Below are 16,728 nucleotides of genomic sequence, written 5' to 3' on the forward strand. Positions count from 1 at the left end.
ATTCAACAACTTAGTTGCTACCCGCCTATAGTGTGTTAATATAAATAGAACGTATGATTAGATTTTTTTCGTTTTATTTTAAATCCTCAAAAATAATCTTAATATTATACTTACCCCTTTTAACAAAAATAAAATATTCTCTAATTTTATTGAAATCAGTCAACACGAAAGAGATCAAATCATATTATATATTGACTGATAAAATAAATTTATAATCAATAATAATATCTAAATAATAATGTTTATGTATACAATGCCCAGGCATTTCATATACATTTTAGTTTGTCCTTTTTAAAGTAATTCTAATATGACTATGATAGTTTCTTGTAATTTCAACCATTTTTCAACTGAAAATGTATCAAGACTTGAAATAATTTATATTACAAAGAAATATAATTTCAATTTGTATTTTTAAAAAATTCTACTTACACGAAAAGGACTACAAATATAAACATTATAAAGAATAAAGTGTGTTACAAATATTAGAAATTTTGATTTTAATTTATTCAGTTGTGAGTTGCTTATATTGGAACTTAACTTGTGCGACAAATTTTAACCACATACTCACTGTACATAAGAAATCGATTTAATAAAAAATGTAAGAAAAGTCCAACAAGAAACAAAATAAAAAAGAATTTTTTTTAAATTTATTTCAATTTATCTTCAAAAGCTATTCGATATTGTTCCCATTGGTTTGAATGCAAATTTGGATCCGTCGAATCCATTTTGGCATACTAGTTCTAATGTTTCTGCTGATCGTAAATTATCACATGCCGTACTGATCCACAATTCTTCTTGTTGGTACAACAAGAAAAAATCTACAGGATTTCGATCTGGCGACTGTGGAAGCTAATTTATTGTTTTTGAACTCAGGTATCATACACTAAAAGATAAAATTGTATTATTTTTTAATTTATGGAACGGTGAAATAAAATATGTCACAAGTGGTTTCTGTTACATTATACATCCTAAAAAGCCATATATAAAAAAATTGTTATCTTTTGAATTGTGAAGGTAAGTAAAAAAGTTTAAATATTCTGAAAACATTTATTGCTACAATACATGGTTTATACTACTATCGCATAAAATAGTCTTTAAGAACAATATATAAAATACAATTTATTGTATTTCAGAGAAAAGAAAAAATAATATAATTTTATTTAATCCTAAATGAGATATAAATTAAATATGAAATGAATAATGATTTTATCGTTAAACTACCAAATATAACTAGAATTCACTTTTGCATTAAATTAATAAATTACTTATTTAAGGTACAACACAGAAAAACGTAACTAAATATAAATATTCTTTGGTAGTTTCACTTATGTTAGACACTCCCACGTTTGACGGATTCTCCTTATTGCTTTCATTTTCAAAGATAACCTGAAATTAAATACAATTTGTAAAATAAAACGAACTATTTTAATAACGTAATAAGTAGTGAATATTTACAATTGGAAAAAGTACTTAAAATCTCCTCAAATCAAATAAGAACGGAAACTGAAATCATTTCACCCGGACAACCCTAATAATATTCCACACCTGTAACACAAAACCGGGACAATCGATCGTACGTGCGTGTCAAGGTCTCGTCCCGTTAACCCAATTTCCCGGTCAAACCGGGCCGAATTTGTTCCCTACCAGCGGCGACCTGATTTCCAATTTGTTTACGCGTTCCGGAAACTGGAAGTTTCCCACCGGAGTTTTTTGACAACGAATCCGGGTCAAGGATGGCGTAATTTCTAACTCCCCTGACGTAAATCCAATCTCCCAAGGCTAACTTAACGTATGTACCGTGATTAAATCAAAAACAATGAAATAAATCTTAACAAGACGAAATGTCCTCATTTTTTGCCAAGACACTAATAAAGAGGAAGAGCAGTGATTTCATATATTGCGCTGAAAAGAATCTCGCCGCGAGAAACTGGAACGATTCCGTAATAAATTTCAATATCGCACATAGTGTGGTTGGTGACCCAATTTTCCGTCCGGATCATTTTCTCCGACGGTCATCAAAGCCGACGTGTTTGTCCACATGAAAACCACACGCTTCGGCTCGTTTTTGTTCAAAACTTCGTGAATAATTTAACAAACTGTACATAAAAACGATTCGTTGGTCAAAAGAGGCGAAAATTGCCAGTGTTCTTTGAAAGAAACTGGGACGAGCGTAATCGTTAATAAAATATGACTTACCATTCACTTGAGTTTTGCCATGAAATTGCGAAGATCGTACTCGTTGTCGTACTGGTTTTGGTCCCAGAGCTCGGGTAACGATTCGAGTATCGCCTTCACGCCACTCCCAGTCCCTGATCTCGATCCCTGTCCGTCACCGGTGCCGTTCGCCCCTGGCTTGTGTTGGAACAGATCGAGCAGCTGGTCCGTTCCCATTGTGTCGATGTGACTATTCTCACCGCTAATCACTGTGTTCGCTGTCTGGACTTTAAACTTTTGCAATCTGTAATCAACCAGAAGTAGTTTAATTGGATGAATCAAAGTAAGAACCACAAAGTACAATATAAAATTTCATCTTGCACCATATTCAACATATACTTGTAAACAAATATTATACTGAAAAAATACAAAATAAATTACATAGACTTCAAATATTTGTAAAATGTTGTATTTTGACCAGTAATATTACTTGAATATTTGCAGCCCTAGACGGTAAATATAATTTTGAGGATGTGTTCAACATTTTATTTTTAATTTACCAGACCAGAGGACAGGATCATTTTCTGATTATTTTTGCTAGACGAAATCGCACATTCTCTATATCCAGGCTTCGTGTAGGCGTTGGATTTATTGTAAGTCTGTCTACCATCAGAAGAAAGTTGCATGAAACTGTTCTTACAGCTACGATGTCTTGGACACTAGTTTTAGCACAGGTTTAAAAGTTTTGATGTTGCTGTAATTTTGTTTTAATTTATAAAGAAGATTACATCTTTTATTAAAATATATTTTGATAACACATTTGTTGCAATATAATACCAATGGCATTCTGCATATCCGATTATTTAAAATTTGTGATTATTTGTATTCAGTTATTTCAAAATATTTTTTCCTATTAATTTTTTAGAAGTTAAAAGTTGGTAAGTAAATCCTAACATGTATTTTATAGGACAAAAAGTATAATTTACTTACTTAATGAAGTAACTTGTTTATTATATATTATTTTGTCCATAAAAATTATGAATTTAGTTATACATGTTACATTAAAATTTTTGATTTCCAATTATTTGTTTCTTATTATTCTAATTGAAGAGCAAAAATAAAATCTCTCATTGTTAAAATGTTGTATTACTATTACGTTCTATGTTTATGTTTTTTCTCTACTATTCATACATGGCACACAGTAGTGGTCATTGTCATTGTCATAACAATGACAACAATATAAAAGGTTAAAATAATTTTGATTAACTAATGTTTTATGTTTTATCCTAAAAACTAATATTTTTTCATATACTCCATAAAATGTTACATGTATTTTTCAGAATTGAGTGGCACATAAATATAGCAATAATGCAGCAAAAAAATTTAATTGACAATATGGGGCATATCAATTTTCTCCAAGCTCCTTGAATTGCAGTGAATTAGATCATATGTCGTAACATTTTTCGCACAAAGCTTGTACCAATTTTGGAATGTCCCATTTTTTCCAGTTGGGCTGTGATTAAAATTGAGGATAAGAATGAATTGATGAAAAAAGATGGAATTATCCAGATATCGGTTTTCTTCAAAGTCCAATATTTTTTTAAATAATATAAGAAACGATCAACTTATTTAACCATAATCTTTTAGCAATCTCTACTTATTTCTCCCACTCTGAATTATAATTTTTCTTACAACGTATGATAAGTTTGCTTCCGACCCATTATTAAATAAATATAGTAAGCAAAAGACCGCTGATAAATAATCGACGAAAAAAGAAAGTAATCAGACGAAACAAGAAAGTAAAAAATTGCTTAATCTTGTCCAACGAAAAATAGAAAATCTGCGTATTTTTTAAATAAATTATATTAACCAACTACACAGTGGATATTTTAATATATATTATTAAGCTATCATATTTATGGCAATTATAGTTTATAGTAAATATCTATGTATCCATAAGTGTATATTTCTCTTGAGTATGATACCATGTGAGAGTTACGTGACGTATTGAATGAGAATGAAGGAAATGTAACTTTATTCTGTAATATTATGGGGAAGGATAAATTGTGGACAAATGTGCCCCATTTAATAGTGAAAACTTATTTAGATAACTTAATTATTAAAAGTTATATCCTTAAAAATTATATGACTTAAGACTTTTATCAAACATGTAACATTAGAATTGTTACTTATATTATCAATATATAATTTAAAAGAACTTTAGTATTTATAATAAAAAATAAATTATTATACGTATCCGGAAGTTATTTAGTGATCATCTTTTCATGTATTGTTCTTTGATTAAAAATTACTCTAAACGTTGGAGATTAAAAAAATTACATATTTCAATTTACCTTTTTACTACTATACATAGTAATATTTGTCAACAAATATTTCCCTAGATTATGGCAGCATGAGAATGTCAAGTCAGTGTATTCAATGATAACAAAGGAAGAATTATCGGAGTTACTACTATATATAAAAGACTGAGTTATTTACCCCATGATTTTTTCTTCAAGTGTGCCTCTGGTGATCAATCTGTACACATTGACGACTTTTCTTTGTCCAATACGATGCGCCCTGTCCATCGCTTGTAAATCTTTCATCGGATTCCAGTCGTGCTCTACGAATATCACAGTGTCCGCACCAGTTAAATTCAAACCCAAACCGCCTACTTGTGTGGTCAATAAGAGCACGTCAATCGATGGATCATTATTAAATCTGTAACATCATAAATTTAATTACGACGAATAAGTAAAAATAAAATTTTTACCGTGTAACGAAGGAATGACGTTGACTGGGCGGAATCGAACCATCCAACCTCAAATAGGTGACGCTCGGCATGTGTTTCTTGAACAAATCATTCTCGATGATATCCAACATTCCTTTCAACTGACAAAACACCAAAGCTCTATGCTCGTTAATTACGATTTCAGATGTTTGCGCCTCTGAAGTCACGCCTATTCCACAGTCTTGCAACAGTTGCCTGTAACATGTCAAAATTAACATAAATACACAAACCATTAAAAAAATACGTACTTTAATGCTGGCAATTTGGCAGCGTGATCTATATCTTCTAAACGTGCATTGTTCTGCTGCAGCTTTTCGATAATTTTCTGGTACTGCGGATGGGAGGTGCTCAACACCAGCTTGGGATGATTGCACACGTTCTGCAAGTAACGCAACGCCTGGAAAATGTGCGTATTTCCTTGAATAGAACTGGCAGTGGCGCCGGAGGAGATGCTTTCTTGTAAAGTCTGGTGGGCCTGCGATTTCGAGAAATCCTCGTACAGTTGCTCTTGCAACGGGCTCAGTTCGCAGTAGTAGTCTTGCGTGATCTTCGGCGGCAGATCGTCGAGCACGTCCTCTTTCATTCGCCTCAACAGGAACGGCAACACTTGTCGGTGCAACGCTTCCATCGCCAACGCTCCCGCCTCTTGTTCCTTGGGCGAGCATTTGGGATCACGACTGGCTAAAATCGGTCGCGAGTATCGAGCGGTGAATTGTTTCTCGGTACCCAGAAATCCCGGCATGAGAAAATCGAACAGACTCCACAACTCCAGCACGTTATTTTGAATCGGGGTACCGCTCAGAATCAATCTGTGGTTCGCCATCAGATCCTTGATGGCCATGCTGGTCCGCGTTTTACCATTTTTTATGATGTGCCCTTCATCTAGAATTACATAGTTCCAACGGATTTTGGAGAAGAACGCGATGTCTTTGCGAACAATGTCGTAGGATGCGACGATGAGATTATGACGTTTGAATTTAGAACGCAAACGTTCCCTTTCGTTGGGCGATCCATTGTACTGTAGTGGCTTCAGGTATTTGTGTGACAGGAACTTTTGTACCTCATAAACCCAGTGCCCTATGAGAGTTGGAGGACAAACAACAAGTGACGGCAGTGGAGCGCAATCCGGTGATTTGGTTTCTTTATACTTTTGATCTCTGTTATATTGATCACCGGCCAATATGCAGATGCTTTGCAACGTTTTACCGAGACCCATATCGTCGCACAGAATGCCGTGCAATTTGTACTTGTTAAGGAACGCTAACCAGTTAACGCCCGCTTGTTGGTAACTTCTTAGTTCGGCTGCTATCGGCACTGGCACTTGATAATCTGGGATAGAAGAAGGAGTTAATAACTGCTGTAAAAATTCCCTCTCTTTGTCACGGCGTGCGTTCAACAGACTATTTTTCATGGCAGGTGGTTCGGGCACGCCTCCATCGAGCGGCATTAATTGGACTAGATTAGCGAAGCTGTGAGTACTCATTAAACGTACAAGCATGTTCTGATCGGACATACGTCCAAGAAGTGGCACTACTAGAAGTACAACGAAGGGTATGATATCCAACTGGAGGGCGTCTACTATACATGTGACTGCCTCGACCGCCCCCTGACGATCTACAAATAAATTTAAATTTTTATTACAAAATTTAAATAAACAAAATCAATTGTTCACCTATATCACAGTCGGTAGCTCCCAGTTTTGGCAGCACATGACTGACGACCAATTCCATAACTCTAACGGAGTCGAGTTTAGAAAAAGATGCCAAACACCTGGCCGTCAGGTGCCGCACAGCTCTGTATGGATGCGAGAGTAGGACGCACAGCCTCACCAACACCTTCTCCATCAATTCCGGCAGTAGACTTTCGTGCAAACTGGAACTGACCACCTCCAATACAACCAACGACCATACCAGATTTTCTGCCAGTTCGTCCTTGTCCTTCAGTTCGGCGGGATCGAAGTTACCTTCGGTGACGGTTTCCATCAGGGGACCGATCATCATTTCCCACAATTTGGGCAATTTGACAGGCAGATCGGCGCCGAAATGACGCGTTATTTCGGAGAGTGTGAGAGAGGCACCACGACGTTGGATATGGTTCCTCTTTTGGGTCTCATCTTCTTCGCGGAACATGTCTTCGAGTGGTATGTCGGTGGTAGGCGGTCTACCTGGTCCGCGTCCTGTGCTGTTCAATCTTCTGAATGCTGCTTTTTCCGCCCTCACTTGCTGGTTAAACAGCGTTACGATTCCTGTAATTGGAGGTATAAGAATGGAAAGTGGACCAACACCATTTTGATCAATTTATAATTTTCTCTTATTATTTGTAGTATTTAAATGTTTTATATTTGTTTTGTGAAACAGTATTAGATAAAATATATTACAACACTTTTTGTAAAAAAAGTAAAATATCTCATTATTATATAATTATAAAAATAGGGAACTGTTTAACCAATAACTCTTTTCAAAAGTACAAAGACCATGGGACAATAAAAATACCGAATCAGCCCCAGAAAGGTATCGGGCTCATAAGTTCAGGAAATGTTGGTACTCATAAGATACCTCGATGTTGTAAGTTTCAGATCTTTATCAGTTACCGTTTCTGAATAAATCAAAAAATACTGAAAATCAGTAAAAATTGTTGTTCTTAACACCTTGTGAGTCTATGAACCTAAATACCGGATATGTTTTGGTGCATCATGGTAGCTTCTAGGATACAGCTATATCTGTTCATAAGAACCTTAAAAAGAGGTTATTTTCTTAATTTTCATTTTTAACCATGTTACGATAATGATAAAAATATAAAACTATTTTTTCATTTGAATTCCTTATTCAATTTTCCATGAAATTATGAGCTTCGGGAATTTTTTATAACGGCACGTCACATTGAAAAAAATTAAAAATCTATTTCTTTTTATGGATTTAACTCTTGAAATGATAAAATACAGAACCTTCTACTAATTCTCTAAAACGTAGTTGAATTATATAAACAATAGTATTTTATACTGATTTAATCATTATAGTTAAAAATAAAGTTAATAATAATTACTAGAGTTCATCATTTTTATATGACTGTTCCTATTTTATTCTGTTGTTTTCACTAGTACAGTAATCGCAAAACTTCTGAATTTTATCATCAGTTAAATCATAAAAAGAAGTCGATTTTTGAACAAAAAACCGATTATTTTGTTTTTCAATATGACGTACCATTTTAAAATATTTCCGAAGCTCATAATTTCATGGAAAATTGAATGAGGAATTCAAAAAAATTAGTTTCATATTTTTATCGTTATCGTAACATAGTTAAAAACCAAAATTAAGAAAATAACCTTGTTTTTTTAAGGTTATTATGAAGAGATATAGCTCAAATTTTTTTTCCCAGAAGCTACCTTCATGCACCAAAACATATCCGGAATTTAGATCAATCGATTCACAAGGTGCTGAGAATAACAATTTTTACTGATTTTCAGTATTTTTTGACTTATTCTAAAACGGTAACATATAAAGATCTGAAACTTGCAGCATCAAAGTTCCCTACAATTATGAGCCCGATACCTTTCTGGGGCCCATTCGGTATTTTTATCGTCCCATGGCCTTTATTTCCTTTAACAGTAAACAAAACGAAATCAAATGAAAAATAAAAAATGAATAAAAGTTATTTTTCGTGAATTAAAACTCGCTTAAAAAACTATCAAAACTAAAATAATTTTGACAATTTAGACATATAAATTTAAAACGTGCAGTTTTTTGTTACAATGTTGTTTTACAAAGAATAAAAAACTGATATATTGTCTAAATTCAATACTTATTACCATTTTAACATCAAAATTTCAAAAATAAAAATTTAAAACATATCTGACGTCTCAATTTTTAGTTCAACTATCATTATTATTAATATCATTATTTGGTTTAAAATGCAGCACCCATGTTGATAGTGTAAAACACTAACAAATATGAGACAACTATAGAACATGTCGCCATGTTTACCATTTTTAGTAGCTATAACTGGATAAAAATACTGCCCATTTTTTTAATTATACATGTATTGTTAAATTTCATACTAGTCGATATTCAACGGCAATTTGCATAATTAACTAACAGTTAAGATTTGAATGCGATACTTTTAAAGTAAAATTTAGTTTCTAATTAAAACACTATTTACCATTGTAATTATCAATTTCAATCCCTCCCGCGTTGTTGCTATGTCCAGAAGTGGGTCTGGCAATAATGGGCGTAAATTCAGGATCACACCTTAGAAACATGGATAAATTCGCTATAATCTTGTCGTTCGGACACGGATTTCTGCCTCTACATTGTTCTAAAAGACAAGCTAAATGTTTCGCCGATATTTTCTGCAAATTTTCATCGGCTTCTCTCTTTACAGATTCCATTAAAGGTTTAACCACTGGTGTGAGTTTTTCAGGTAAGCACTTAAACATAACAATGGCACCTGACAAGGCAGCCAAAGCGCTGATGCTCAATTTGAGTTGTTCACTACTTGTGTATGATACACAGTTCTGGATGCTTTTCCTACGTTCCTCCAAACTCTCCTGAACTTTGGTCTTAATTTTGCATTTGAACAAAATATCACGTGTGCTTGTGCCAGTAAGTTCTTGTATATTTTGCAGGGTTAGCACGTTTTCCGTCTCAGTGGTGACTGGGACCTTGTAGTGTTTAAGTGTGGCTAAAAAGTCACGGGTTTCTTGGGCCAAACGCGTGAAGCTTACGGCGATTTCGTCGAAATAGACACAATCATTTAGGCACGCGTTCAAACGTTGTCCCAAGTTGGGTGGGCAATCTTTGGGCTCTGCGTCTTGACGCGCCCATTCGGATATAACCAATCCTTTAAAATGATTATTAGAATTGGCGTTTAAAACAATTAAGAAAGTATAATATACCTGTCATCATCCGTTGGAGCGCCGAATTCGTATTTAAATGGACTAGTAATACTTTTTCGTAACATTCTATAGGTTTATCTATGCCAGTGCTGTAGTCAATCCCGGGGGCTGGTTTAATAATATAACAAGACAATAGTCCCAGCATCCTAGCAGTCATACACCGGACCTGCACGGCGTTATTTTCTCTCACCGCCATCGGTGTGGTTTCGCTACCTAAATTAAAAATAAATGTTTGAACTAAACAGCGGTAGTATAATCGTAATTACCTCCAATGTACCACTTTGGCGACACCTCAGAATCAAAATTGTTGAGCCCTTCAATGGTACTCTTCTTCTTAGGCGATTTAGCAACTATGAGAAGGTTGGGGTCCAGTGGCGACCTAGTAGAGTGCATGCTCAACGAAAGCCAAACCTTAACGCACGGACAGGCGGCATGCAACAACTCAACAAGTCCGGAATTCTCGACCAGATGCTGCCACACTTTCTCCGCATAATTGCGAACGTCTCCGTTCGGTTCAACCAACACACGCTGATAGACGTGCCTCAAAGCGTCTTGGAGCAACTGAGCGTCCCACATTATGTGACCACCTTGTGGCGGCCTTTCCGACAACGTGCCCAACGTTTGCAACGTGGCCCTTCTGACTGATGAGGTGTTGTGGCTGAGGAACGGCCACAGTCTTGGTACGACTTCGTTAAGCGGTTGAGGCGGGATGATGGTTTGAGCTTGGGGGAGACTGAGGATGGCCGCCAAGAGACCCATGAAACTGTTGCAGGCGGCTGCGAGTTCGTCTTGTTCGGTCAGCAAGTCCCAGAGCTTGTCAATGACTAGGGGTACACTGTGAGGGACTAGTTGGCACAACTTTTCTGAAACGGGAATCAACGCGGAAGCGGCGACTGCGCTTACGTCGTCCACCGTATCGGACAGACCTTGCAGTATGAAAGGAAATGCTTCCGGCAACAAGGTGTCGATGAGATCTTCTCGGACGGCCAGTAAATATTTAAGTCCTAAAAGACCGCCATGGCGGGCCTCCCATTCCTGATGGTCAAGTAGTTGAAGGAGAATTTTCAAGACTCCCGTACAGGATGTGTCGTTCATTAGTTTGAGGACGGTGCAAAGGGCCTGAGCGCAAGTTTCGCGTACCGGAGCCACGACCGCGTCTGAAACGAAGTCACCGAACCGATCTAGAGCTAAAACGCATAGCAACCGTATAGACATGTCTTCCAGCCAAATTTCGTGATACTCCTCCATCTGAAACACATTAATCGTTAGTATTTTTAATATATTATTACAATTACAATGTACTTGGGAAGTTTGTAAATATGTCGCCCTCCCCGCTCCCGTGCCATGAACAGTCAGCACTTCTCTTAAAGCAGTTGCAGCTCCATGTCTTGCCTCCCATGCTGAACTAAACAAATCTTGGCTAAGCTGATCGCAGAACCATTCTAACGGCCAATCTCCAGCGTCGCCGGCCTCTAAATCTATCGAAGCATTGTATAAATTCAATCTGATAGAAAATTTTAAGACTTACCACAGTTAATTGTGTACTCTTCCTTGACTTCAACCTTAATTTTCTTCCGATCCGGCTCCTCGGAACCGTTACTTGTGTCTTCCGCTGGATCACGGGATCTTTGTTTACTGATAGCCATTCTGGCCTTTCTTCTCGCCCTGTTCATTTCCCGGGAGCTTAGACCTTCACTTGAACTAGATATAACATCCCTCACTGGTTTCTGTTACAAAATATCAACATTAAATATTCTTAAATAGGAATAAGTAATTTATATTATTACTCTGTTGTCGGTGGATTTTTCGGGCATCTCTTGACTGGTGTTCACCAAGTCTTCGTTGGAAAATAGGCCGGCGGTGTCGAAACCAAGATTGGCAGCAACGTCGAGACCCAGACGAGCGTTAAGAAGTTGTCTCTGCTTAGCCATTCGTTCTTTCGTGTCGACTCCTGCGCTGGAATCTTCCTCAACGTCGAACTCCTTGCCCTCTGACGCCATTAAATGGGTGCTGTTCGCCAGCACCTTTCCCATATCAAACTGTTCGAACCGAAGCCGACCCACCGCCGAGAGAGACGGACACTGTCCATCATCCTCTGTTACAAGAAAAAATATTTAATTGATAGTCTATTAAGCGTGTCAAAAATTAAATTGAAGTCAAGTAATGACGCATGTTGTCGATAAACTTTAATCAGAGCACCGTTCGTCGGGACACCGATCCTCAATTACGAATCTTGTGACATTAAGCTTATTTCCTGTGATACTATAGTTCTGGTCACTGATAACCATGGGTCACACGCAAGTCTTGAAACAATCCGATAAAATTTCATTGTAAAATGCAATGATAAGAGAAATTACCAAAGGCAAAAACCGATAGCAGTTGCTACACCAACATTCCTGAAATATCGCAGTCAGACTTGTACAAATATGCAATGCAAATCGCCCCCTATTTGCATGTTCTAAGCGCAATTACCTGCGTCTGTGGGTTTTTTTAACGGTTTATTGCGACACGAAAACAAGTTACTGATTTTGGGTGTGAATTTGATTCGTTCTTTTATAATAGTTGTTTATTATGTTAGAATATACGGTTAAAAGCGTCATTTTCTCGAAAACACGCACACAAAAACAGGGTAATAGAATAGCCTTGAAATTAAATATTAATTGCGAAGTCTTAGATATTGTTTTCAATCAAATGGCTATTAACTAAAGAAATTAATTGCCGTTATAGTTTCTTATCCGATTACTCTGTTATTCATTATTAAAAATATTCATGTTATATGCAAAATTCTTACAACAAACATTTATATTTTCATAGTTTTGAGTCTCTTGTTAATACTAATAAAATTTAAATATGCCATTATTTGCAGTTTTCTGCACAAACAATCAGTAGTCATTAAATAATGATGTGTATTTGTGGTTAAATGTTTTAAAATATTCATTAATAACACAAGAAACGTATCGAAAATGTATCCAGACAATAAATATCATTGAATTCATAAAATTCCTTATATTTTAAAATAAAAACGAAATATTCTTAATCAAATATTATATCAATTAATTTGTTAAATAAGAAACATATTTTGCCAGATAAAATGTTAAATTATGTTGTCATTATAAATGTAATTTTAATTATAAAGTTCCCAAGAATTTCAGATATGAAAAATTACTGGATTTTCCAACAAATGGCCTCAACTAATTAAAATTCAACTCTACAAACAACATTTATTACATCTGATCAACACAAACAAAACATTACCAATTCAAAACCAGATTAGAATTTCAACAAACAACGAAACCACAACAAATCCAATTACATAATTTTCTACCTGTTTTTGTGTCCACCCCTTTGGGATTCCACTGGGGTACATTGCTGACAATTGCCCGAACTGCCTCAGAAGCAGCAATCCTGGTCTCCCAACTGGGAGACCTTAAGTATGTGGCAGTTCTTGATAATAAAGTGTTAAGTTCATGGGGATGTAACCGTTGCACCTCTCCTAACTGTCTGGCAGCAGCTGACCTTGTGACTGAAGAACTGCCAGTTTCTAACAACACAAACAACCTGTCCAATCTAAAAAAAATAAATGTATAAAAAACAGGCATTCAACTTAATTTGACTGTCTGGGGTTGTTTTACCTGCTTGAAGTCATTTTGATAGTTGCTTTATCAACCTGCAATGGAAGAAATGTTGGCTATTAGAATAAATTGTTGCAATTTGTTTATGGATGGTCCATATGGAATGCAGTGAAATTTCTGGCCTAATTTTTTCATTGTTGCACCTCAATTCGTGATTAATTACTTCGTATTTGTGGCGAATTGCACAATAGCAAATCAATTAATTCCTAGAACTGATCGATTTACAGTGACTGCACGACACCCGTCCAATCAGATCACATCCAACGATGCAGTTCTATTTCCTCTAATATGGAGATTACGGTCGGGCAAATTTTTCCCTATTATCACCGAATTTCACCACAATTCCATCACTTTTGGGCACTTACACGATTCAATCGGCTGCCTATTTCACTTGTAACGACATTTTATAACGTTTCATGCTGATTTTCGGACATTTTAATATAAAAATCGACGAAAATATGTTTTTATATGCAGATTTTACGGAAGGGAAGTTCATCGTTCGAGTTTCAAATTTATACTGGCTGCCATGTTCACGATGAGCCCGACTTTATGCTGCGAATTGCTTCTGATTGGTCGGAATTTTGACATAAGGTGTGAAAGGGTTGATAACCCAACTTGTTGTCTCTGTTCATAAAATATTTTAAAAACAAGTTTTAATTGACTATTCTAGGATGTCATACTAAAATTTCACATAATTTCACTTGTAAGTGTTTTAGATTTTAATTTAGTGCTTGTCATAATTTTATAATCGACATTTTAGAGAAGTTATGAACACAGTCATAGCATTGATATTTTTTAGGTTAACATAAACAAATATGGGTGACGTATCTGTCAAAAGAGGAGCAAAAAAATCGAAAAATAAATTTAACAAAGTGAATTTAGTCTTTGATGAAGCAAAGCGAAGGTAAATATTACAAAACAAAAACATTACACATATCAATTCTTATTTTTTTATCATTTTAAAATTTTTTCGAACATAACCTCAAAAAACCATGCTTATTCTAACGATGTGTTGTTTTGCAGAGAATTTTTAACTGGTTTTCACAAAAGAAAACTACAAAGGAAGAAATATGCTAAAGAAAAATTAGAAAAGGAATTAAAGGAAGAGAGAAAACGTCTAAAGCAGGAGGCCAAGGAATCTTATAAAAAATTAGTGGTCTCACATCGACCAATTCCAGAAGTTGAAAATTTATTGAAGGTACTTATTTTATTAAAAATTCGTATATTTTATTTAACTGTTTTTATGTTATGTTTAAATTTCAATATTAAAAGTTGTTATTAATTAAAAAAATTATCTACAGGAAGAATATGAAGATGACGATATGACAGTGAGTGTTGTTGAACTCTCTACAAATGACATAGCAAAGAAGAATAACTGGATTGGCGCCAATCAACCCAAATATGAATCATCAGATGATGAACAAGAGGAAGAAAATGAAGACGAGGATAAAGAAGAAATTCCGGGTATGGAGCTTAAATCCAAATCAAAACAGAAACTGAAAGTGGTCAAAGAAAAATTCGAATCACAGTTACAAATAAAGAGAACCCTAAAGAAACAGGCAACAAAAAACGTGCAAAAAAGCAAAGTCTTTCAGATGAAGAATAAATTGGAGAGGCAGAAACAGAAAAAGAAGTCAATGCAGATGAAAAAGCAAAGGATGAAGATTAGAGAGAAGAATACTAAAAAAAGGGGTAGGAGTAAACCAAAAGTATAGAAAAATTGACTATGATTTAATAAATATTTTTTAATTTATACTAAATTGTTTCTCTTACCTTTGCGCAATAGATGAGATATAAATATACTAAATCCATATTATAAATTTAAGCAGGTTGAATTACAACTATTCAGGTTTAAGACAAAATTGAAACTGTTAAATTGTAAAGTTTTCACTAAATTCTATGACTAGTTAAAGAACAATACTACTCATAAAATTGGTTTAACGATTTATTTATAATCGTGTCAACTGATAAATTTTGTAAAATCAATGCTAATAATTGAAAATTAAACCTTTATTGTTTAGTAAATTAACAACATTTGTGTTTCATAACTTAACATAAAATTAAAATGCATACTGCAAAAAAAAATATCTAGATTAATAGATAATAAAACTAGTAAGGATGTCTAGATATTGGCATCACAATCCTCGACTCCCAATTGCGGACAAAACTCGTAATTTAAACATTTGCTGCAATTGGGTTTGGTCGTGTGGCAAATTCGTTCTCCGAAACAAGTCATGACAAAGTCAATTTCCGTCCATAACTCATTGGGCAGCCATTCCTTCAACTCCTTCTGAGTCTTCTCTGGTGTGGTGGTGTTTACCCAACCTATTCTATTTGCGATCCTATGGAGATGCGGACCCACTTCTACAAAAATAAAATGGTTATAAAATGGTAGGAAAACGATAGGTGTTTTTACCGAAGCTAGCTGACCAAGCAGTTCTCATGTAATCTAGTAGCTTACTGGGACCCAAACCATGAAGCACACTCAAGTCCATGAGACTCCTAGGGACGATTCCACCGAATCGGGCATCTAAAACCGCCGTGGTGTTTTTTATGTACCCCACTTTGATCTGGAATAAAAAACAGAATTGTGAAGAACAACAGAGAAAAATTTCGATACTGACCTTGTAAAATATAACCGGTTTGAGGAGCTCCTCGAGCTTTTCCTTTGGTGTTTCCAAGATTTTCGCCACGGTGCATCCGTGATGTAACAATCTCTCCATGGCAGCTTTCAAGACCGGTTCTTTAGTGTGGCTTTTCAACATCAACGACACAAGCGCCTGGTATCTCTTCACCTGACAATGAAAAATTTAATAATTAATTAATTTCCCAATATTAAAGAATTTTTACATCTGGACATTCATCCTTGTCAGCATATTTATCCCATTTTTCATCGTCTGGCAATTGTTCCGGAAAATTGCACATTTTTTTTATTTTTAACAAATTCTCGTCCATGTAAGGGGGCTTTATGCCGATTGGTTCATTATCTTGTTGAATTATAATGTGCTCACGCTTCGGTTTTTGTTTTCTGGATCCTTCGAACGGAGGCACTTCGGACTGCTCAACGTTCGGTTGCATCTTATTTACCATTTTTCTGGGCGAGGTGTTTTTGTTTTCTTTGTCTACGACTGTGCGTGTCTTTTTCTTTGCAGGTTGATTAGGTTGCATTTTACCGTAAATTCAAATGTATATGTATTAATTTCACAGATTTATCGAAACGTTTCAGAGATTTCAAACTTTGTGACGGACGCCAGTTCTAC

General features: G+C 35.3%; 3 protein-coding genes across 3 annotated transcripts; 1 reads left to right on the forward strand and 2 right to left on the reverse strand.

Moving 5' to 3' along the window:
• Positions 1-1,033: 1,033 nt before the first annotated feature.
• On the reverse strand, positions 1,034-13,987 carry LOC109599435 (TATA-binding protein-associated factor 172). Its single transcript, XM_020015434.2, has 15 exons — positions 13,834-13,987; positions 13,469-13,503; positions 13,162-13,403; positions 11,624-11,931; positions 11,365-11,563; positions 11,139-11,314; positions 10,103-11,084; positions 9,837-10,049; positions 9,101-9,781; positions 6,618-7,190; positions 5,194-6,559; positions 4,928-5,140; positions 4,654-4,875; positions 2,197-2,458; positions 1,034-1,386 (listed from the first exon to the last, which is right to left on the reverse strand). The coding sequence occupies exons 2-14, from the start codon at positions 13,480-13,482 to the stop codon at positions 2,200-2,202; spliced, it is 5,448 nt and encodes a 1,815-aa protein (XP_019870993.1). The 5' UTR covers positions 13,483-13,503; positions 13,834-13,987; the 3' UTR covers positions 1,034-1,386; positions 2,197-2,199.
• Positions 13,988-14,043: 56 nt separating this feature from the next.
• Positions 14,044-15,221, forward strand: LOC109599436 (nucleolar protein 12). Its single transcript, XM_020015435.2, has 4 exons — positions 14,044-14,171; positions 14,268-14,372; positions 14,492-14,666; positions 14,770-15,221. Exons 2-4 carry the CDS (start codon positions 14,284-14,286, stop codon positions 15,181-15,183), a joined length of 678 nt encoding a protein of 225 aa, XP_019870994.2. The 5' UTR covers positions 14,044-14,171; positions 14,268-14,283; the 3' UTR covers positions 15,184-15,221.
• Positions 15,222-15,462: 241 nt separating this feature from the next.
• Positions 15,463-16,728, reverse strand: LOC109599416 (endonuclease III-like protein 1). Its single transcript, XM_049961647.1, has 4 exons — positions 16,319-16,728; positions 16,093-16,263; positions 15,885-16,038; positions 15,463-15,832 (listed from the first exon to the last, which is right to left on the reverse strand). The coding sequence occupies exons 1-4, from the start codon at positions 16,634-16,636 to the stop codon at positions 15,591-15,593; spliced, it is 885 nt and encodes a 294-aa protein (XP_049817604.1). The 5' UTR covers positions 16,637-16,728; the 3' UTR covers positions 15,463-15,590.

The sequence above is a fragment of the Aethina tumida genome, chromosome 1 (genome assembly GCF_024364675.1).
Source record: "Aethina tumida isolate Nest 87 chromosome 1, icAetTumi1.1, whole genome shotgun sequence".
Classification (NCBI taxonomy): Eukaryota; Metazoa; Arthropoda; class Insecta; order Coleoptera; family Nitidulidae; genus Aethina; species Aethina tumida.